Genomic DNA, 25,588 nt, shown 5'->3' on the forward strand with positions numbered 1-25,588 from the left:
TTGTATTTTCTGCCTTGTATCCTGTACCTGATAGGTGCCCCTTGCTAAGTTGGGTAAGCACTTAGTGCATTAAGTTTAGGTATATTAGCATAACTAAGTCAAGTTTAGGTTGAAACTTATGTGCCCAGATAGGATCAGGTTGAGTCCTAGAAAATTGGTGTATGTAATACTTTGACTATAGTAAAAATTTCACCAATGTTGTGGTGGAGACTGGATGTAGGTTGTACTGCACAAGACAACTGAACCAGGATATATGACTGTGTCAACTTCTTCTTCTCTACTTCTATTATATTTTTTTATTTTTATGAGACAAAACCAAATTGTCTCATGAATACTCCACTACGCTATTCAAACAGAAATCGAATTTGGGATCTGGTTTTAAGGCTTAATCAAATAAAGTAAAAAAAGGCCATAGATTCAAACTCCCCTTTCTGTAAGCCTTCTGCAACCTTCAATTGGTATCAAGAGCCAATGTCTCAAGTATCAAACTTCACAACTTGGAGCAAAAGTCCAATGACAAATAACTTGGACATAACCACACTGGCCTATACTCTAACAGAAGGCCAGTCAAACAACATGCCTCCCTTCTTTAACAAAAAGAACTACGATTACTGGAAAGAGAGGATGCGAATTTTTATTCAATTTATAGACTACAACATATGAAAGATAGTCGTGAATGGTCCTAAAATCCCCACAAAAATAAGTGCTGATGGAGTGGTGACTTTAAAAGAGGAAGGCGAATGGAATGATGATGAAAAAAAAGGTGGAGCTGAATGCTAAAGCTATTAACTTGCTACACTGTGCTATTATATTTGAGGAGTACCGAAAGGTGTCTAGATGTAAGATGACTAAAGAAATCTGAGAGAAACTCCAGGTAACATACGAAGGTACCAAACAAGTCAAAGAAACAAGGATTGATATGCTGCAAAAAGAGTACGAGATGTTTACCGTGAAGGATGGAAAAAACATTGATAAAATGTTTGAGAGATTCTCAATCATTATCAATAGCCTTGATACTATGGGATTAATATACATTGAACAAACTCTAATGAAAAAAGTCCTTAGAAGCCTCACAAAAGAATAAGAAACAAAAGTCACTGTCCTAGCCGAGAGTAACAACTTGAGTCCTATAACCTATGATGAGCTAATTGATAAATTAGACAAATTGTATAAATAAACAAAGAGAGTTTAAAATGAATCATGACTTTTTGAAAATGATTACTTGTTGCTCATAAACTAAATCTATCTAAACTATAGGAGAATGCAGTGAATTCTACATTTGTATTTGTATGTGAACTATTGAACTCTGCCACACAGTTTACATTGAAAGCGAAAAACAACATAAATCATGGTACCTTGTCACGATTTATGAAAAATCTTCAACAAATCATAAATTATGGTACAAAACAGTGATTTATAAAGAATGACAAATCTGTGAGAAGGTGCAATGGTTTATGAGAAATGATTTTGGTGTATAAATACTGGTTGAATATGATTGTGATCCAGAGTGGCCAAATATAATATCTAGTGACAAAAATTTCTTAGTTCTTGTAGACCACAGAGAAAAATTTAAGAAAAACAAAAGAGAGGGTACATATTTTACTAAGAAGGATTCTATGAGTATTTTTTATCCGTCCATCAAGTAAGTTCGTTTATGGTCAAACCAGAATACAACAGAAGCTTGTAGGGTATGGAACCATGCGGGTGAAGAAATTATTCACTTGTAATAGGATGCGATAAAGATATGCAAATTCTGTTTTATTATCATAAAATTTTTTGGAGATGAAAACTACCCAGTACCCATGAGTTGTATACAAAACTTGAGAATGTTATTGCCAGTTTTGGGAGACAGCTCCCAAATTATTCGAATTTGATGCCTGTAGTTAGACTGGTGCTGGCATTGGTGGCATCTCCATCTTTTGTGATTAATTTAAATTGTGATGATGAGATGGTTGTGTTTTGGTAGATAATTGTTCGTTTCATAAGCTTGCGGTTGCAATGGCAGGTTTTTCTTATATGATTTCTACTAATGTGAAAGACAAAGGACCAGATCCGATTGAAAATACAATGTGAAAGGATGATTTAGGCAATGAGCCTACCATAATAGGTAGGACAATGGCGATGACAAGGAGCAATCTAGTTGTACAACAGGGTTTATCAAATTTCAGTACACAATAATACTTGTTGCACTTTTTCGCTATAAACCTGGAGGTGATAACAACAAACTTTGAGTATGTTCTTTTGGGAGGGTTCAAGGCTTGCACGATACAAACTCTCTTCCAAAACTTCAAATTGGGTAATCCTTCCAAAGTAAAGAGTAAGTTGTGATTAGGGTGAAGAGACATTGTATGTGAAATTGAATATATATATATATATAGAATGATGGAGTCAGATCACATAAATTATAATGGTAAGTAAAAAGAATTTGAAAAAGATTGCAATTGATTAATTCAATAGATCACTTTTTGATAGAGAATCACACTCAGGAGTTATAATGGACCTTACACATGTTTGGCAATATAAACATCTAATAATCACAAACAATTTAATTATTACGTGATTTGTATTTTCATCTTTTTACTGATTAAGATCATTGTTGTTGTTACGATAAAGGTCTTGCAAAATACAATAAAAACAAGTTATAATTTTAGACCTAGTTATAAAGTAGTTTGGTTGGCAATGCAAAAAACAGTAGCACAAATTTATAAAAATTAAAAGGAGTCTTACAACAAGTTGTCACAATAAATTTTTGATGTGCAGTCAATCATAGCTGACAATATTGCAATGCTAAAGACTTCTTTTAGTGTTAGAGATTAGGTATTTAATTCTATAGTGTATTTTCACTGTCTTTTCTATATTTTCTTCTTGTATTGAGACTTTTAAATATTACAGGTTACTTATTAGTATTGATGAGATTCATTTATATGACAAATATAGAAATACATTGCTCCTAACAATTGTGCAAGATGGATATACATTTGTGGTAATTATTTTTAAATAATAAATAAAGGTATTTGCTTTGATACGATGATAAATTTATACATATTGATACAATGAAAACATAAACAAACAATAAAACAATACGTGAATTATATTATCCATGTTAGTATTTAATTTTTTTTAAAAAATATATATAATATCAATACTTCCACTAAAACATCCTTATAATTTAATAAAAATAAAAATATATTTTTATTTAATTTTATAAAAATACTTAAATATCTTTTTTTTTTCGTGTTGGACAAAACTAACAATTTAAATTAATCAAAGTTTAAAATTCAACTAACTTTAATTTTATAATTTTAACTTTAAATAATTTAAAAATAAAACAAGAACACATTTAATTATTCATCCATACTAAAAACAATTATTTCAATAAGGATTGATGCTTCTTATAAACCCTAATCTCTTAGAATCATTTATACAAATAAAGAAAAAACACAATTAAAAAACTTTTAAAAAAATTAAAGGAGTTCTTCATCTTCTAGATTTTCTCACCTCCCTTTCACCCTCTCAAAGAACGTCTCTCTCACCTTCAATTCTCCGACTCAAATTCTCTCTTCTCTCTCACTACCACTAGCCCACTAGAGTCTCTCTCAGTCTCACTCGAGTCTCGTCTGCTTCACACTTACTGGTGTCTCATCATTCGTCTCATCTCGTTGCCGACATTTCAACGTCTTCCAGCATTCACTAAGCTCCTCGTCGGCTCGTCGTCTTCTGATTTCGGATCCTCGCCGTCACCAAGTCGTCGTGGACCGTTGGTGAGTCCCTGAATTACCGCTTCCCATGTGGTGTGTTTGATTGTTGCAAGTTTTATTTTAGTGGACATGTGATGCTAGTTTTGATGCTAACATATCCTTGTTTTTTTGTAGCTTGATCCTCATATTAAGGAAGCTTTTGATGTTTCCTTTGGCAATATATATGCATTTCATGCTGCTCAAAAGTCACCTGAGAGAAGCGTTAAGAACATGAAAGTATGTCAATGCTGATTCTACGCTTCTGACTTACCTTAGGCAAATTCTTACTATGGCTATGTACAATTTGTGGCATAGTTTGGTTTTGTCAAATTACATGTTAAGTAGCTTCATGTGTGTACATTTAGGAGTAATAGTAAATAGTACTAGATAAATCGATTGGATAGAAATCATAGAATACTTTTGATGAATCCTTTTTCTTGATTAGTGTCTTTTAAGTGATATCGATTTTTGTAGACGTACTTTGTATCTTTCCATTATCATGCTTCCATGCATGCTCCTTCTTGTATTTGCTTTGCCGATTATTATTTGTGAGAGTCTTGAGTTTTATTAAATATCTCAGGGAGTCCAATGCAAGAGAGTTGTAAGAAGTATTAATTTCGTGGGTCTTTATGTTCTAACGGGAACTGCTGTGTTTCCTTCAACAGGTTTGATGCTTGTAGTTGTAAGTTGAACTGATATTTTACTAGCTCCTACAATTCTTTGGTTTCCTATAGTTTTTATTTGAACATTAATGTTTATGTTTCTAGATTTAGCTTAGAGTCTTTATTCTATTTACACCTTGGGGTGAGCACGGGTAACGGGTACTCGATTATCTGTTCGAATTCGAACCGAACCAAACCAATGGCCTTTGTTAGTGATTGGTTTGGGTATCAGTTCTAGAAGTGCGGAACCTGAAACAACCTGTGAACCTAATTATATATTAATTAAATAAAAAAATAAAAAATATATATGGCTTTTAGTGGCTTTTAACGAGATTATTTACTATTAATACGTTTGGATTTTAATGAGTTTAGTTTTTAATATATTTGGTGTTTAACATTTTTAAATTATTTATATTGATGTTACATGTTTATTGTACTTGTTGAATTTTTAAGATAAAAAATAGATTTTTTATGAATTTCAAAGTCATCGGGTACCCAATTACCCGAACCAGACCAATCCGTTGTGAATCAATTTAGTTTGGTTCGGATACATGCACAAAAAAATATAAACCCAAACCAAACCGAACCAATTATATTTTAATCGATTCGGTTCTATTTTTACCTTGAATCCAAACCAAACCAACCCGTGCTCACCCCTATTTACAGCCTGCACAAATTGTCGGATTTAAAACTATTGTTCTTGCAGCACCTCCAACTCAAGATGGCAACATATGCAAGGTATTTTTTTATGACGAAAAATTATAATATTAGGTTTTTCTTCTTCTAACCAACACTTTTGTGCACGAAGTGTTGTATTGTCTATTGCGCAAAGAAAGCCGGGGTGACTCACATTCTTAAAGCTAGAGGCGCTCAAGTTTGAAACATGATAATAAAAAAAATTTCTGCCTACATAATTTGAATATATCTTGCTCATATGTATATTTTTTATTTATGTATCTACATTGCATTTATTATCCTGAATTAGACTAATACTAATATTGAATTAGTTTCCATTATAGGCCATATCTAGAATGGCTTGGAGAACAGAAACTTGTCCTAAGGTGGCTAATTTCTCATCAGAACTCTTCTAACAAAATTAATAATTCATGATAGATATGGTGAAACTCATCCCCTGATCGGTCTAAATGCTTGAACTTCATATCCCTATTATATTAGTTGAATGTCTTGATTTGTCTTATGTTGTGGTTAACGGTAACATAAATCTCACTGCCCAATGAATACATGGTGACCATAACTCATGACCATAATTCTTAGTTATAGAAATTGTAATTTCGATGCATTCTGGTCTAAACTTGTTTTCAACTGAGTTTATAATTAATAGCTATATACTCTTATTTCCTGATCTCTTGCGCTATCTTTCTACATTACTCATATCCTATACACATAATTTATGATTTCCAGGCTGAGCATGGACCTGATAATCAGGTTGTTCTTGTGACAGCTAAGCACATAATTTTTCACTAGCTAGTTAATGCATGGATATCAAAGATAAATAAAAAGGTGAAAGAAAAATTTGCAAAAACTATATATTACTGGTTTATCTAGCAAAAAGAGCAATGGATCATAACTAATGTGTAGAACTCCACTTAAAAAGTGATAATCACTTGAAATATAATATTTGGAGATACGTAGTCTTTTGGTAAAAATAGTTTAGAATAGCCATAAAATTAAATATGAGAACAAAAACATTTATATTAACATACGATGATATCTTAATGAAAACCTATAATGATTAAGGCAGGTTTTAGCAAAAATTAACAATGGCTTCAATTATGAATATTTCACATCCAAGATTCACCTTCTCATTATTATTAATGTTAAAATAGTGGTCGATCTCATCATAATTATGCATTAATCAAACAGCCACAAAAAAGATAGCAGTACTTGACAATTAAATTTATCTTTTAAAATGTTAAATTACAAATTTAAATTTAATCTTCTGAAGAAACACAAATAACTATAAAAGTGCTTTTATACACAAAATAACACACGAAGTCAGTGAAGCAAGTATGATCGAGGCTCCATTTCTTGAAATCCAAAACTAAGTCCATGTCAAGGGTTTTGACACTTCAATTAGAATCTTCTGAAATTATTCATTCAAGTCATCAAGTGATCTAGTATTATCTGTCACCATATCTGCTTTACTCCTCTTCAAATCAAGTGGCATTTGAGCATTGATCCTGTTCTTAGCATCCTCCTCATTTGATTTGTCTTTTCCCATGAGTCTCTTTTTCTGTGTCTCAGGATCAATTCACACGATTATAATTGGTTTTGTGAACTTGTCCATCTTGACCTCAAACAACAAGAGAACATCAAGAACAATAACTTTGTATTAGCTACAGCTTCACAACTTCTCAAAAGATTCCAAAGGATATATGGGGAGCCAATAATCTAAAACATGATCACAACCAAAATTCAACAAAAATTTAACAAACTAATCCCAAAAATGATGCATTTTAGGAATGATTGAATTGAAAATACTAGTTATGGGTTAAGAATTATAAAGTCTTCAATAGCCTACTCTAACTTTAGACGGATAACTGACCAAAAATCTAGAATCAAAACACGTAAAATAAATACTAAAAGAAGTAGTTTTGAGCAATTATGCAAAATTGTTAAGAAATTTCATGTAAATTGATAATAGCACTTTACTCATGATTTACGGCAACATTTAGATCAGCAATAAGGTAAATTAATTGATTAGCAATTTAACATCATCTTAAAATACAGGAAGAAGAAAAATTTGGAAAAGACGGAACAGGGAAAGCAATGATGTAGGAAATTATCAACGGTCCAATGTGACTTGGTGACGGCGAGGACCCGAAACAAAATCAGAAGACGACGAGCCGACGACGAGTCCAGAGAAGCCCGGGAGACATTGAAATGCCAGCAACGAGACAAGATGAACGACGAGACGCCGGCAAGTGTGAAAGAGACGAGACTCGAGTGAGATCGAGAGAAACTCTAGTGGGCTAGTGGTAGTGAGAGAGAAGAGAGAGTTTGAGTCGAAGAATTGAGAGTGAAAGAGACGTTTTTGGAGAGGGTGAAGGATAGGTGAGAAGAACTCCTTTAATTTTTTTTAAAAATTTTTTAGTTGTGTTTTTTTTTTATTTGTATAAATGACTCTGGAAAATTAGGGTTTATGAAAAGCATCAATTCTGATTGAAATAATTATTTATAGTGTGGATGAATAATTAAATGTATTCTTGTTTTATTTTTAAATTATTTAAAATTAAAATTATAAGATTAAAGTTAGTTGAATTTTAAACTTTAATTAATTTGAATAGTTAGTTTTGTCCAATATAATACAAAAAAAGATATTTAGGTCTTTTTATAAAATTAAATAAAAATATATTTTTTATTTTTATTAAATTATAAGAGCGTTTTAGTAAAAGTATTGATATTATTTATATTTTTTTAAAAAAAAATTAAATATTGACGTGGATAATAAAATTCACGTATTATTTTATTATTTGTTTATGTTTTTATTATATTGATATGTATAAATTTATTATCTTATCAAAATAAACACCATAAATAAATACAAAATTTCATTTTTATTGAAAGAAATTATCATAAACATCAAACACAATAACCACAGCACAACCATGCCTTATTCCACGTAATAAACATAAACAAAAAGACTTAAAGAAGAAACAAACATGATTAACAGATCTTACATATCCATATATGTTGCATGCATTCCTAAGATATATTATTGGGTTCAAATGTTATTAAGAAGACTAAGAGCTTCCATCTCCTCCCTGAATTTGGGCATGGCAGCATTAGGGAGAGACACAAAAACCCTAACTCCTTCATCTTTCATTGATGAATCCAACTTACTAGGAGGTGCAAAAATGCACAAATCCACTGCGGCAAACATGTTGCATGGTGCTGGTAAAGAATTCACTAGAACATTCCCCCCAAAATCCATGTTTTCCAAGAAACCCAAATGTTTCCAATCGGTCACATTAAAATATGCACCAATACCTTCCACATTAAAATCTTGTTCTTTTGTCACCAAAGTGTTGATTGAATCCGTGATATAGTTTCTAGTAAAAGCAACTTTCTTGATCTCTTTGATGTGCTTCACAACTTGTGAGAGTGGTTTCTCCATGAGTTCCTTAACGGAAAGGACAACATTTGCATCCACAATTGCATTCCCATAATACCCTTCAGGCAAAGGTGGATCCAAATGTCTTCTTGCACCAACTAATATGCCTAGCATAGTTTTCCCATCATGGTTTAGTTTCAAGGCTCTAGCCCTTGACCTCCAAATATAAGCAGTGAGTGACTCAAAATTTGTGAAAATTTCTTTCATAGTCTTAATATTATTGTGATTAGTAAATTCTTTGATCAATCTCATTTTGAGTCTTCTTATACTCTCACCATCCACCTTAAAGCATTCATGCACGAGTGTTGTGGTCGGAAGATATGGTGAAACGGCGGCCGAGGCATCATCGATAGGACTCGGCAAGGGCATTTCGGTAATTGACCCCATCAACCTCTCCCTTTCCCAAACAGGCTTTATTGATGGCTCATTTCTTCCTCTTGCTAACTCAATTATGGCATGAAGAAATTGAGAGACTCCAAATCCATCACATACAACATGTGAGACCCCAATTCCAATTGTGAATCCTCCACATAGAAATTTGGTCACCTTGAACCCTAAAGGGTAATGATGTCCACTTTCATCATCTTGTGAAGGAAGCTCAAAGGCCAATTGTTTTGCAACTTCCATGTCATCAATACCATCAAGGTAATGAAGAGAAGAAAGATTGCAATTAGCAATTGCTTCTATAAATGGAACACTATCATTGGAATTGCAATGAACTCTAAACTTCCCATCATCATGTTTAACTATCTTCCCAGCAAGAGGGTAGTAATAGAACAAGGCCATTGAGAGTGATTTTTTTATCACATTAATAGGGTTAGGGTCAATTTGGTCATTTGGGTAAGCATCATGTTTTTGTGATTTGTAAACTTGAATGATATGGCATAACATATTAAGGTCAGGTCTATGATCAAGTGTGGATAGAGAGAGAATAGAGGAAGGTGTAGACTTAGATGGTTTGATAAATACAACATCTTTCATATCCACAATGAGAGGTGCCATGATGGGAAAATAAATGTGGCTTTGATGGATTTAGAGATTGTTATTATTTTTTGTGTTTGTGTCATTTGAAATATATGGGAATAGAACTTATATAGATCAATACTTGCCGCCCTATGCTTCATATTTGTGATCATATGTATGTGCATTTTGTTTTGTTTAGATTAAATTATTTTCATCTAATAATTATTGAAATACATGATAAGACCATCCAACAATAATAATAGATAAGGTCAGGATATAAGATGGACAAAATTATATATATATGATCTTGAAAATTATTGAATGTAAATGTCATGGTTATGTTATAAATAGTTGAATTTTCATTTATATATATTATATATGCTATGTTTTCCTTTATCTTTCCCTTGTCTTGGTTATAGAAAACCCCTAACACTTTAATTATTTTATGGAAAATGTATTGTTTCTTCGTTCATATGATAAGTCTGATAATTATCTCTTTGGTCCAGTTGTCCTTGAATTAATTAATAATGCTAATCTGCTGTTGATGAATGAAGTTAATTAATTGTAAAAAAAGGAATACTTAAAATATAAACTTTAGTCCATTTATATTACATTTCAAACCTTTTAAGTTTATTCTAAAATCAGAAGCTTAAAACACAGATAACGACAACGTTAAATGTTGGTACGTTAAATGAATATATTGCTTGTATATTAATAAACGAAAATGTTTGGTAACCAAAGAAAATCAGCCAAAAACAGTTATAATTTGTCTTTTTTAGTATTTATTAATTATTGTGACAATTAATGAATGTTAAATAAGATAAGTTCTGACTGTTTTTTTTTTGTTTACCTAGCATTACCCATTAATAAATGGGTAACATTTACTTTTCATTTTGGATATGAAATTTTTTTAAAAATCTTATGGTCAACTATCTCACAAAATTAACCTTCTATCATCACAAAAAAGAAGAGTAAATTACCGAAATGATATGTGAAAGTTCGCATCGCTAACAAAAATAACTCTAAAAAATATTAACGACAAATAAGCTCTCAAAATTTAAAAATGAGATAAAACAAACTAAATATTAAATATATATTTTAAAAAAGAACTTTAGAAATAAGATTTTGATACAATTTTTTTGCAATCATTATTAAAAAAATAAATTTTTTTATCTTTAAATTTTAATAATTTTATGTCAAGTGAATTTTTTTAAAAAATATTTTATTATGAATGACCGCATTATGTTGAAAAAAAATGTAGAGATCAAAATTTTTTCTGAATTTTTTTGTGTAGCTTTTAGATATTTATTCAAATATTATCGTAAAAATTTGAATCAAATAGATGAGTTGTTTGTTAAATAAAAACAATTAATACTTACAAAAAATATAATATTTATTGATTATTTTTATCATATTTTTAAAACATGCAGAAATTATCTTATCAATAACATCTTTTAAAAAAATTTTTATTAGCGCTTGAATATTTCGGATATCAAATTGATATATAATTAGCTCCCAAAAAAAATCATTTGTAGATAAACAAATACAAAAAAGTATTAGGTGACTAATACGTTTCTTTTATTTTACTTTATATTTAAACTAATACAAAAAAAATTTTATTTTTTTAATCACTAAAATTGTTAGTCCTCTAGAATTTAATTTCAAAACAAATGAAGTTTTAATCCCAAATTTCTAAATGCTAAACTGACTCAACACTACTTAGTCACAAACACTAAAACAAAATTCAAATTAGAATTTTAAATGTTATGAATAAACTCTATACCAGAGCTTGTTACATCAAGACACAAAAAACATAATTGGAATTTACTTCATGGCTTTTCTAAGGAGAAAATTTGATATGAATTATAAATTCAATTGAGTAAAAGAAGAATGATGACTCAAATAATTAGATTTGCTTAATGTTTCCTTTCTTTTTCTCATCTTTATTATTGTCTTCTTTTTATATAATCTAGTTGCGTCTTTTTCGTTTTAAATATATAACTAATAAAAGAAACTGTTAAATTATCTCATTTATATTTTTCTCATTTATATTTTCATATTTCCTTTTCTATTAGCTTAAACTTTTAGAAGAATTGATTTTATAACATGATATTAAAATTCTATGTTCGAAAAAATAATATAAAAAAAATAAAACAGAAAAAAAAACCTATATAAAATTCAATCAAACTAAAAAAAAAAAACTGGAAATGGATCCTCTCCAGTTTTTTCAACACTTGACAAAATACAATGCAATTTCTCACCTTTGATTTTAATAGTGGGACCAGAAATAAATAAAAAAGAAAGAGTAATGAATGGTTAGATTAAACACTGCACACCATCCAATTTTTTATTCACTGGAGAGGATCCACTCCCAAAAAAACTTACTTGAGAGAGTATATGTAAAAATATAACCATTCATATTACTTCCTTTTATCAATTTAAACTTTAAAAAGATTAGTTTCATGACAAGCAACAACATTTAGATAGAATTTTTACCAGCAATTTGATGACATTTTTAGTATTTTACTTTTTTTTTAAATATTTGGCCTTTATTACTACTTATGAGATCGAACGTACGTACACTTCCATATTAAGCATTCAATGGTATTGGATATACTCTTTTCACAAGAGAATGTTCCAGCAACACTTTCTATATTCAAAATTGTAAAAAATAAATAAATAAAAAAACCCTACACATACTCCCTTGATAACAACCATTCATCAACCAACTGAGTTGCGTATATAATGTGACAACAGCAAATGTTGCTTGATCATTACTCACTCAAGTCTAATGATCAAGACATACACATGATTTTAATAGCTCCTCTAAATTAAAATGATACTGCAGCATCATCACATGACTTCTAATTAAAAAGTCACTCTCATTGTATTTTTGGTAATGAGTCATTATCATATATACATACACACAGTCGAAAGAGACTGAAGTAGCTTTTTTCATTTGGTATGGAATCATAATGTTTAAAAAAAATGTTGCATCGGAGAAAGAAACAAAGAAGCTAAGGTGAATGCATTCGGATCGATAAAATTAGTTATAGCTGTTCTGTTTGAAAATCTCAAATTGACCCATTTAGGGTGTATTTGTTTGTTTTTTAATTTTTTTTTTAATATTTTTAGAATTTTGTAAAGAAAAAAAATTATATTTGTTTTCCTATGCTTCTAAATGAACCACTAAATCACCTGGATCCTGATTCTAAATTGCCATAAAAATTAAACCCTCTTTAATATAGTAATATATATCTATTTCTCCATCTTTAACATGATCACAAAATTATTTTTTTAAAAACATTTACTCGAGTCTTTTTTTAAGCTTTGAGGCATGAATAATTTTTTATTTGTTTTGTATTTAATTTTTTTAAATAATGATCAAATTTCAGATTTTTTGAATATTATGTTATGATACTATATCATAAAATTAATAATTTTAAAAAATTATTTTTTAAATAAAAATATATAAATAATTATATATCTAATAAATATAAATAACATTTATATAGTTAATGAGGTTACATGCATATTCTTTTAAGAGATTTGAGCTTCACAATTTACGTTAAACTTTGTTTCTTTACAGAGAAATAGAGGAAAAATAAAGTGGAAGAGAAAAAAAATTTTGAAAACCTTCTTTTATAAATTAGTGATAAATTACACATAAAATTTATAATTTCTCTTTCCTCTTTAACTCCTATATATTTCACTCAGCTTCTCTCCAACCAAATAAATTCTAAAAGAAAGTGGAAGGATTAAAATTTAAATATGTAAAGTTGGGTTTGAATATAAATTATATAACTCAAGAAGAGATAAGCTTGTATTATATTGCTAATGAATTATAACTAAAATGACATAATTTTTTTATATTTACTTAAGAGATCGTAAATTTAAATTTTTCTATTTAAAAAAAAAAAATTGCTCGTATTATGTTGCATCACAATTTGCGTATTTAGAATTGGGGAAGTCTAAATAGCAATTCCTCTATAAGACTTTTCTCAAATTAGTTTTAAAGTATTAAATTACAGGGCAATTTACATAAATAAATAAAGTTGGAGAATTATTTACATAAATGTGCAAATCTGTTTCTTGTTACCATTTTGTGCAAAATGCATTTTTATGTAAACCGTGGCAACCCACCACGGTTTCAAAACAAACATAAACCGTGGGAGGTCACCACGGATTAGGAAGAAATTGATTTGCATGTAAACCGTGGGAGGTCACCACGGTTTACGAAGGAAAATGGTTGAGCATAAACCGTGGGGAGTCACCACGGTTTATGTAGAGTAGAAAAACGTGGTGGCTTGCCACGGTTTACTCTGACGGAAAATCTATATATATGTGGGTGATTCAAGCAGCAGAAGAGATCATTCTCACAATGGCTAGTGAGGAAGAGAGCTTTCTTGCTCTGGTGCATTGCTCTGGAAAAATAAAAAAAGCAAAAGCAAAGGTGTGAAGTTCACCGACAGAGAACCACTAAGTATTTTTATTAGTTCGTCAATGAGTTTGTCGGACTTGAAGAACATCATCTTGGAGAAGCTTGGCGTGTTGGGTTGCAAGTGGGTGAAGAAACTATTCTACAAGATTCCCATGGCGGTTGTCTCGACCGGTGTTCAGTACGAAACCTTTCCCGTTAAGTCTGATGAAGATATTCGGGTTCTCTTCTACTGCGTAAGGAGTTTTCCGGAGATCAGAATCCATGAGTTGTTTGCGAAGTTGGAGGTTGGCGTCGATAGTTCTGGGGCATCCGCTCCAGTTCCTTGCGTAGCTTCCGCGGGTGGTGCATCTAGTTCGATGCCTGCGGTCAGACCGCATCTTCCTCCGGTTCAATCACCTTCTTTTGCGGCTGACTTAGAACAAACGGAGGTTGTCGGTTCTGTCCCTTTGGAGCATGCAGCAGTCATTGAGCCTCCCAACGTAGTGGGTACCGGTGGTGGCCTCGTGCCTTATGTTGAAGACTTTGGTGGACCTGATCAAGTAGAGAATGCAATGCGTGACGATGGATCTGACGAGGAGCCTGTTGATATCGATGGTGACAGCGACGAAAACACAGGCGGCGATCCTGATGCGCAACATCGGCCTTCAAGTTCTGCTTCTCATCAATACCCTCCACACTTCTCGACACTAGACTTGGAAGCTCTTGGTCAACAGGAAGACAGCGGTAACAGAGTGGGTAGATCTTCTACAGAATTCGAGATTAGGCAATCTTTCCAGAGTAAAGATGAAGCTGTGCTCAGTGTGAAGGACTATAGCATCCGGCGAGGTGTTGAGTACAGAGTCATCGAATCGGATCATTTGAAGTATCATGGAAAATGCAAGGAATTCGGCAAGGGTTGCACTTGGTTGATTCGTGTAGCGCTTCGTGCACGAAAGGGAACTTGGGAGGTTAGGAGGTACAACGGGCCACACACGTGCCTCGCAACTTCTATTTCAAGTGATCACCGTCAGCTGGATTATAACGTTATATGTGCGAGGATTCTTCCTATGGTTAGGGCGGATGCTGCGGTTACGATAAAGGTACTTCAACAAGCGACAGAAGCTGATTACGGTTTCAGGCCTAGTTACAGGAAGGTCTGGTTGGCTAAGCAGAAGGCTGTGGCTGAAATATATGGAGATTGGGAAGAGTCTTACGCGGAGTTGCCCCGTTGGATGCTAGGGATCGAGGCAACAATGCCGGGAACAATCACGGTGCTGAAGACGTCTCCGGTTCAGATTGGTGGTGCTGTTGATGAGTCGAGGGTGTACTTTCACCGACTTTTCTGGACATTTCCTCCCTGTGTCGAGGCATTCCGGCACTGCAAGCCACTCGTCAGTATTGACGGTACCCACTTGTATGGGAAGTATGGAGGGACGCTCCTGTTGGCGATAGCTCAGGACAGAAACTCGAACATCCTGCCGATAGCATTCGCCCTTGTAGAGGGGGAAAATGCAGAGTCGTGGTCATTCTTTTTGTCCAACCTACGAGAGCATGTGACTCCTCAGGAGGGTATCCTAGTTATCTCAGACAGGCATAATGGGATCAAGGCGGCCCTTGAGGCACCTGAGAATGGATGGCTGCCTCCTCGTGCATTCCGGGCCTACTGTATAAGGCATGTGGCAGCGAATTTCGCCCTAACGTTCAAAGGTAAGGACTCAAGGAGGTTACTGGTCAATGCTGCCTACGCCAAGACTGAGGGTGAGTTTTACTACTGGTTCGACATCATGCGGACTGAGAATCCAGCAATGTGTGACTGGGCCAACCGTATGGAGTATGACAAATGGACCCAACATGAGGATGCTGGTCGACGGTTCGGGCACATGACCACAAACATCAGTGAATGTGTGAACTCCGTGCTAAAGGGTACTCGCAACCTCCCTGTCACATCATTGGTTAAGTCAACCTACGGGAGGCTTGCTCAGCTATTTGTGGTCCGGGGTCAGACAGCAGAGGCACAACTCGGAGCCGGCCATGAGTTCTGTCAGGCATTGGTCAAGGCTATTGATCGGAACCTTAGAGACTCCAGGTGCTTTACTGTGACATTATACGACAGGCATCAACTAGAGTACACCGTGGCTGAGACAACACCAACGGGGTCGTTCTCTCTTGGTAGCTATAGAGTTTCCCTTAAAGATCACCGATGCGACTGTGGGCACTTCCAGGCGCTGCATTATCCATGTTGCCACGCCATTGCCTGTTGCGCCTACTCCCGGCTAAACTGGGCGTCCTATGTTCATGAAGTGTATCGTATGACTGAGGTGTTCAACGTTTACAATCATGGGTTTCTCCCACCTATTCCTGAAGGCCTGTGGCCTCCATATGGTGGCCCAACCATTATTCCTGACCCTAATCTGCGGCGTGCAAAGGAAGGCCGTCCAAAGTCAACCAGGATCCGAGGAAGCATGGATCAGTCTCAACAGAATCAGCCCAAGCGTTGTGGGTTATGCCGTCAGCCCGGGCATACGCGAAGGAACTGTCAGCAGCGATCACAAAGTGGTGGAGGGGATGCGTAGATGTCATTTTGTGTAACCCTCTTCTATGCCTTCTTATTCGTTTCTAGGTCTAAGTAATGTTAGCCCAAGCGTCCTCTGTTACATATGTCACTTTCAACGTGTTTCAGTAGGAACGAAATCTAAGTATAATAACCTCGTTTTATATTATCAGTTTCATTAAACCACTTTAGCTATCTTTAACAATGTGCATTATAATATAAACCATACAGGAACACATGAAATACTCTTAATCAGGCACTCACTACATAGTCTGAAGATAAATATTATTTAACAGTAAGTCTGAAATACATAAACACTAACAGGCATGCACATTACATAAAGTAATTAGCATGCTGAATACATAACGTTACTACCAAGATCAATACATAACATAACTAACATCATCAACACATAACCTACCTACCATTGTCAATACATAAATAAAGAAACAAAGTACTGGACAGGAACATATAGCATAACTAATCAGAATCCTCAATGGTGTCACTGTCATCGTCATCGAACTGGCCAAGCAAGTGCCCTCCGGTGCCACACAAAGTAGGACGTCTAACCCGCCTAGGTCGCTGATCTGGCGCTGGTGCTGTGGGGTGTGCGGGAGCCGCGCTGAAAGCGGAGGCATGTGTACCTCCTAAAGCAAACCATGGGTCGGACGGCGAAACTGCTGGCTCGTTCAGGTCAACTGCCAACTGAGCCTGAACATCGTCACTGCCTGGCTGCTGAGCACCAAACTGGGCATGCTCCTCAGGCATCTGTGGCCTATAATGGGTCTGATCATCATCCCTAAGCATGTCAGCAATGTCTCTGTAAAAGGAGGACTCAGTAACGGGATCAGCAATGTCCACCCCAACAGCCGCGGTCGTAAACTCGGCAAAACCATATGGGCTCACGTTCCCAAACATCTGTGAGCTAGAACCCACGTCGAACGTCGGCTGATCCATGGCTGATGCTGATCCAACTACATCCTCAGCGGCGACGTGACCAGTGCCTCCCCCCTGCTCGGATAGTCCTCCAGCAGGCCCACCTCGACGGTCAGGCCGCGCAGGTGGCCGTCTGCCTCTACGTCGAGGAACACGGTAGTCCACTGGATCCCCAGCCTCAGCTCCAGGAACGTCCTGGGCCAATCGGTCGGCAAACTCCCTCCACTCGCGATCGGTGGTCCGGGTCCCAATACGGCGACGCCTATCAACTCGTCTGTTATCTGGTCTGTCATAAACATGAACTCTAGGAGGTGCCTGGGACGACCCTCTATGACGCGCCTCCTCAGTCAACACAATCGGCCTCGGATCCTGAAATGCTACATCTGGGGATAGGAACCTGTGCGCCACACGGCACCACCACTCTAGGTAATCTGATGATGGACCAGGGTCGAGGACACGATCGACCCATATGACCGACTGATGCCGGTTCTCCCAATACTGGTGCCACTCCCGATAATATGAAGGAAACCACCGGTCCCCACCCCTACCATCCTTCGCATGTAGCCAATCTATGTTCAGAGCTACATCTGGGGGAGGCTGAACACCGCCGAACTGGGGTAGAACCCTATCCACCTGATGCCACTCGATGGCAGCAAAATATATGAGGCTAGTGACGGCCGTCCATAGCCGTCGGTGCTGATCAACTAGTATCTCCGGATGAATAGCAGCAGTAACATCAGCAGAAGAATAAGGCTCCCACACAAACTGCATAGAATCAGTAAGACGTTCATGAGGCAGTGCCATGTAAGAAAAACTAGATCCACCATAAGTAATAAATAAGTCACTCACATCGTGGACAAGCAACCGATCAAGTGCAAGGCGTGCGGAAACTAATCTCTGTGCCCCTGTATCGTTCCTCGGAACAAACTCCGCCCACCTACCATTTAAATTGAAATCATGTCAAAACAAACCTTAACACAGTACCAATTTTTACAATTTATGAACGCATATTTTTAAATCATACCTAGAAGCAAGCGGAAAACCAAACCGGTCAAAACCTGTGGGCCTAAGAGTGGGAAACCTCCAGAAAATCCAAGACTGTAGTAGGTGTAGCGGCCCAGCCAAGTTAACGACGTTCCTGTTTGTACCACGACAAAGACACCTATACAACCAGGCTAGTGCAGCGGATCCCCAGCTATATCTGCCCAAGTCATCCAATGATGCCAAATAAGGCAACCAGCGAAGGTGTACCCTGTTTGCATTCTTGTCCGCAAACAGCTGAGACGACAACAGCATAAGGATATAAGCGCGTGCGTATACACGAACGGTCTCCTCAGTAGCATCTGCAGGGAGAACACGGAACCTCTCGTGGAACCAGGTGTAGCACACTGTCATCTGCTTCACCTTACTCTGCGGTGGTAACTCCCCGAACAACTCCCGGAACCACACCCATGCCGGTCTACCGTGTTCCATCATATTCTCAAACTCAGTCAAGCACCCACTAACGGGTGCACCATCAATCGGCAAACCCAGCTGATACGCGACATCCTGTAGAGTAATGGTGCACTCACCAAACGGCATATGGAACGTGTGGGTCTCCGGACGCCAACGCTCAATAAATGCGCTAATCAGAGACTCATCAACCCAAAACCACTGACTGTTTAGCCTAGCAAGATGATACAACCCCGCAGTCTCCAGATAAGGTATAATCCGGTCATGTAACGGCATATTCTGCTGCCGCCTAACGGCTGTAATAACCCTACTAGGCTGCAAAACATTCGAAATAAATAAATCCCTTAACATACAACCATTACAAACAACAACATACATAATACTCCTGCTAAGATAACTGTGCACTCACAACAACAAATTAACAGTTTAAATTCATGAAAAAAACCTTTGAATAAAATACAATAATCATAACAAAATATTGTGCAAAAATACTAAAAACCAACGTTGCGACAACCGGACCGGTCAATGAACCGGTGAGGTTACTGGTTCAATGGTTTAATGCTTCCCCCGGGTGTTAAACCGGAGTTCAACCGGTTTAATTAAATATTAAATAAAATTATTGAAAAACCTAACATTAATTTTAAATACAAGAATTTAATAAAAAACCGTAAAAAAACTGTTAAAAAACCGGCCGGTTCGACCGGTTTTCCAGTAAACCGGCCGGTCCGACCGGTTCTTTTGCAGTAAAACTATTTACTAGATATATTCCTACTAACATATCAATTGCTATATTAGAATTACATTTAATTACAATAATAATAACAATAACAGTTACTAACCTCTTCGTCGATATTTCCTGCCACGTGAGCGATGCCATTTAGTCGGTACAATCGATCCTCATCTTCCATTGGCCCCACCACCTACTTCTACTTCACTGCCTCCAAACCTTTTCCCAAACTCTCTCTACCACAATGAATCCAATTTTTTGCCAAAGGTTACAAATGAATCCGTCCCTACCTTCAGCGGATTACATATATATATAGATACACGTAAACCGCGGTGGGTTACCGGGTTTTACGTTCGAATTTGTTTCCTCATAAACCGTGGTGAGTCACCACGGTTTATGCACACCAAATTTCCCTAGTAAACCGTCATGGGCTCCCACGGTTTACATGTAAACCAATTTCCTCCTAATCCGTGGTGACCTCCCACGGTTTATGTTTGTTTTGAAACCGTGGTGGGTTGCCACGGTTTACATAAAATGCATTTTGCACAAAATGGTAACAAGAAACAGATTTGCACATTTACGTAAATAATTTTCCCACTTTATTTATTTATGTAAATTGCCCTAAATTACACCCTATAATTCTTATTATCTGCAACTTAATTAATTATTTAAAACAAGTAGGGTTATTGGTCATCATCACTCTTGTGAATATTATTTTTTTAATTATAAAATTGCAGTTTATCAGTTATATATTTTAGCACTTAATTATTATAGATTCAGGCGTGTGACATTAAATTATCCTTAATATGCTTGACACGTATCTCTTATATCTCTATGACAATTAATCAATTATGACAGACTACAAGCATAGCCCTTGTTAATATGTTTGAAGAACTGAATTATAGAAAGGAGAAGTAGTAAGATTTGTGAATTGAATTGTATATTGAATAAATTGTAGTATCCGAAACAATAGCATCCTTACATCTATTTATAGTTGTAGAAATGTTGGGTAATAAAAAAAAACTTACCCAAAATCAGTTAAAATTTATTTTATTTAATATTTATTAATTATTATAATAATTAATAAATATTAAATAAATAAGTTTTTATTTTTTTTGTCTTTGTAACATTATTATTATAGTAGTTAATAACCTTAACGATCGATATTATTTTTTTATATATATATACCTCTTTTAAATTGAGTGAAAAATTGAACATCATAAAGATAAAACAATATAAATAATTATATTTTTTAACAATTTTTTTTAAACAATTTTTTTTAATTTGCTTGATTTGAGTCATAAATAATTTTCTCTTATTCACATTATCTCAATTTTTTTATATAAATATTCTCTTGAGTGCTTTCCAAGGATCAATAGTTTGAGTGTGGTCGAGTTAGAGTCAGGGATTGTAATGCTCTAGCATTAGACCTGTACTGTTTAGGTTCATCAAAAAAATTGTGGGTCATACGCATAAAGTTTGGTAGATGAAACCGTTGAAGTGGGGACAGAGAATAATTAACATGTAATTGATCACTCCCTTTAATTTGTGTGTTGCTTCCAGTCCCATCCAAGGAAGAAATTAAAGTACTTCCCAAGATTTCAGGAAGAAAATTGAATTATAGTTATTGAATCAATGAAGGATCGGATTCATAGACTTCTAGTAACGGCAGAGGTAGATAAAATATTAGAAAAGGGTTAAAAATATTTACATAATAAAATAAAATTAAAATAAAATTTTAAAGAGAATTAAACTAATAAAATTTATATATAATTTATATATAAAAAATTAAAATTAGATGGCGATTATCTCTTTTTCTATAGATAGTTCTGCTCTTGCTTCTAGCAGATTTATATAATAATAATTATACTACGTGTATATTAAAATTAGTTATCAAAATTAGTTTAATATAAAATATATATTAAAATATAAAATACATATTAAAAATAAATTAAATAATATATATTTATATATAAATACACGATGATTAATTTTAATAACTACTTTCAGTGTATAAATAACATTTTTAATATAATCAACATAAAAAAGTGGCTTTTATTTTGTATTGTGTAGTATATAATTCTATTTTATTTTATATTACTTGATATTTCTCTTCTTGTAATAGTTTTTAACAATAATAAAAATACACTATGGTATAGTTGAGTAGTTTTTGTGTTTGGTAAAGATTTAATTATATCAAATTTTCAATTAAATATATATATATATATATATATATATATTAATTAAATTCTTATATTATATAATTTTTTTAAATTTAATTCCTATAAATATAAAACATCTAAAAAACGTTAATAAATTGTGAATTTACTTATCTATCCTGTTTCACACGGTCATTGCTTGCTCCCATTACCTTTGTTATTCAACTCTTCTTCTATTAGAATTCCATCATCAGTTTCATCTCCTATAACCTCATCATCATCCAGCATTCTCCCTGCCAAATTCTTCTTGTCTATTTCTTAATCATTTTTCTTAGAGACATTAAGTCGAGCATCTGATGAACGTGATTTATCATCCTTGACATTCCCTTGTTCCAAACCACCATTTGATGATATTACATATTTTTCATAATTCTTAGTCACATTTTTAACACCATCCTTTTCAAATTGTTCCTCATCTTCATCAAAAAGCATAGAATATATATTTATGATGATAAAGAATAGGAAACAATCTACTCATTAATATCTGGGTACAAACACGACTTACTAAAAAATTCAAAAATTAAATCAATTTAAGAAATAAGTATTTAATCAGTGGTATATTTTTTCTTAATCAGTTCATAAACCATTATATAAAAAATGATCATATACTTAAACCTGTTTCATCAATGTTAAAAAACTAAAAAAAAAAACTTGTCATCTATTTTAACAGATCGAGTTCAGATAGCAAGGTGAGACGACGCAGCGAAGCTAGGCCAGACACCGCGTGACACGTGAGGAATACAAATTATACTTATTTAAATTATGCAGAATAACATTAAAGCATTTAAATTATATTCTCTTGATTTATTAGTATAATTGATGACAAAATAATATTAAATTATTTTCATAAACATTAAAAATACAAATAAGATGATTTAAATATTAGGAATACAAATAAAACTTATTTCAAATATTAAAAATAGAAATGATACTTTATTTAAAAAAAAAGACAGAGTAGTATACTAATTATTAGGGGGAAAATAATATCATCCATCTACCAAAAATAAAATAAAATAATAAAGAAGTTCTAAAAATGTCTCATTTCAATAATTGTGCAATCCATGCATGCATGGTCAATGATATATATACTGTCTAAACAACTATTAATAAATACTAGACAAATCAAATTTTTATTCAAAAGAAATCATCAGTATCATAAAAATAATATTTAAGCACATCGTAGAATCAAATCTTGTTTCACATTATTCAAATAGAAATTATAGAAATAAACAGATGAACAGATATAATCCATATAGTACTCCATCTTTTGATATATGGTAGATACTTATATTATGATATCAATTCATCTAATAATTTCTAATGCGATTTTTATGTGAATACATCATTGTTAAAGTATTTATCACACTACAACAACACGGCAGATGGCGATAATTGAAATTTTGGATGGCGACAATTTTCTGATTACTGTTAAACATTCTACAACAGTTGGTCAACTGCTGATAGTAAAAACGCCAATAAATCTTTAGCGACGATTTTTTATAACTGTTGAAATAATCACTGCTAAACTGTATTTAGCGGCAAATACATATAATTATAGTTATTATTACCATCCTATGGTTTATATTAATTAATAAACCTAAGTGCTTCCATCTCCTCCCTAAACTTGGGCATGGCATCATTGGGGAGTGACACAAAAACCCTAACTCCTCCTTTCATTGATGAATCAATGTTACTAAGAGGTGCAAAAATGCACAATCCAACTGACCCAAACGTGTTGCATGGAGCAGGTAGTGCATTCACCAACACATTCCCTCTAAAATCCAATTTTTCCAAGAACCCTAAATGTTTCCAATCAGTCAAACTCATGAATGCACCACTACCTTCCACATCAAAATCCTCAACCGTTGACTCAAAAGTGTTAATTGAGTTTCTAATATATTCCTTTGTAAAAGCAACCTTCTTGCTCTCTTTGATGTGCTTCACAACTTGTGAGAGTGGCTTCTCATTGAGTTCCTTCACCTTTAGCACCACATTTGCATCCACAATTGCATTCCCATAATACCCTTCTGGCAAAGGAGGATCTAGCAAGTGCCTTCTAATTCCCACTATCACACTAAGCATTGTTTTCCCATCATAGCTAAGTTTTAGGGCTCTAACTCTTGATCTCCAAACATAAGCAGCTAGTGATTCAAAACTTGTGATGATGATGTTTTCTTTTGTGGTTTCAATAATATTGTTGTCAAATTCTTTGATCAAACTCATCTTGAGTCTTCTTATGTTCTCATCATCCACCTTAAAACATTCATGTACAAGTGTTTTGGAGGGAAGATATGGTGAACTCGCGACCGAGGGACCATCCATGGGACTTGGCAATGGAGTGTTTGTAAATGACCCAATTAGCCTTTCTCTTTCCCAAACAGGCTTTACTGAAGCCTCATTTCTTCCACTTGCAAATTCAATTATAGCTCTTAAGAATTGAGATGCGCCGCATCCATCTATGACAACATGCGAAACTGCCATGCCAAGGACGAATCCGCCGCATAAGAATTTTGTCACCTTGAACCCTAAAGGATATTGTTTAACTCTTTCTTCATCTTGTGAAGGAAGATCAAAGGCAAAGAGTTTTGCAACTTGTGTATCACTAACATCAAGGTAATGAAGAGAAGAAAGATTGCAATTAGCAATTGCCTCCACAAATGGAACTCCAATGTTGGGATTGCAATGAACTCTAAACTTCCCATCAACATGTTTCACAAGCCTACCAGCAAGAGGGTAGTAATAGAACAAAGCCTTTGAGAGTGCTTCCTTGATCACATTAATAGGGTTAGGGTCAATTTGGTCATTTGTGTAAGCACCATGATTTTGTGATGATTTGTAAACATGAATGGTTTGACATAGGCTATTGTGGTCAGGTATGTTGTCAAGTGTTGATAGAGAAAGAATTGAGGAAGGAGTGACCTTGGATGGTGTGACAAATACTACATCTTTAATATGAATATTAAGAGGTGCCATTGAAATTTTTTTGTGGCTTTTGGAATTTGGAGAACGCTTGTGTTTGTGATTGTGGGATTTGAAATGTGTTGGAGTGGTTTATATAGATTATAACTTGAATTGGATTGGATGATTATTACTCATAAGGCATATACTTATATAGCTTCGTTCATGCATGTATGTACATATATAATTGACTTACATGCAATAATTGGCAAGATGGAATAATTTTAGGTATTATATGAATGAATTCCTCATGTTATAATTATTATAGGGGTGTCAAAATATATATAAAGAATGGTAATGGAAGTTTCTTGTATGGATTGAGTCCACATGGTTTTGGGAATATGATTATGATTACCGTTAATTTTATAAATGTTTTGGCAATTAGATCTCATTTTTATATTGAGTCCATTTTTAAGTTGAATATAATTCATTTTTTTGTTTAGTATGTCACTACAAGAAAATCACTTTTAGTGATAAGTTAGTTTGGTTTTATTGATAATAAAAATAATTGCTAATGTTAGACATTAGTCATTTTATATTTTGTTGTTAAAAAATTTTAGTAACAATTATATAATAATTATTGGTAAAACTGTTTTAGTAGTCATAAAATTTTATAATTTGTCTTTAAGAATCTCATGATATCTCATTCCAAAAATTTAAATTAATAGAAGGAGACAACATAAATAATTATATCTCTACCACTTTTTTCAAATAAAAAGTTATATCTTTTTTTTATTTGTCTTATACTATTTTTTTTTCTTTTTAAAATTTACTAAAAATCGAACTTAAAGTTTTTCAGACATAAAACTCTATACCATGTCAGAATAC

The 25,588-nt window shown here is 33.9% G+C and overlaps 3 protein-coding genes across 3 annotated transcripts; 1 reads left to right on the plus strand and 2 right to left on the minus strand.

Annotated features, from left to right (window-relative positions):
• Positions 1 to 7,958: 7,958 nt before the first annotated feature.
• LOC130960306 (spermidine coumaroyl-CoA acyltransferase-like) lies at positions 7,959 to 9,583 on the minus strand. The gene has a single exon (XM_057885685.1). The coding sequence runs from the start codon at positions 9,534 to 9,536 to the stop codon at positions 8,145 to 8,147; it is 1,392 nt and encodes a 463-aa protein (XP_057741668.1). The 5' UTR covers positions 9,537 to 9,583; the 3' UTR covers positions 7,959 to 8,144.
• Positions 9,584 to 14,000: 4,417 nt separating this feature from the next.
• Positions 14,001 to 16,490, plus strand: LOC130974552 (uncharacterized). The gene has a single exon (XM_057899428.1). The coding sequence runs from the start codon at positions 14,001 to 14,003 to the stop codon at positions 16,488 to 16,490; it is 2,490 nt and encodes an 829-aa protein (XP_057755411.1).
• A 6,896-nt stretch (positions 16,491 to 23,386) lies between these two features.
• Positions 23,387 to 24,775, minus strand: LOC130974562 (spermidine coumaroyl-CoA acyltransferase-like). Its single transcript, XM_057899434.1, has one exon. The coding sequence runs from the start codon at positions 24,773 to 24,775 to the stop codon at positions 23,387 to 23,389; it is 1,389 nt and encodes a 462-aa protein (XP_057755417.1).
• Between the last annotated feature and the right edge of the window lie 813 nt (positions 24,776 to 25,588).

The sequence above is a fragment of the Arachis stenosperma genome, chromosome 1 (assembly GCF_014773155.1).
Source record: "Arachis stenosperma cultivar V10309 chromosome 1, arast.V10309.gnm1.PFL2, whole genome shotgun sequence".
Classification (NCBI taxonomy): Eukaryota; Viridiplantae; Streptophyta; class Magnoliopsida; order Fabales; family Fabaceae; genus Arachis; species Arachis stenosperma.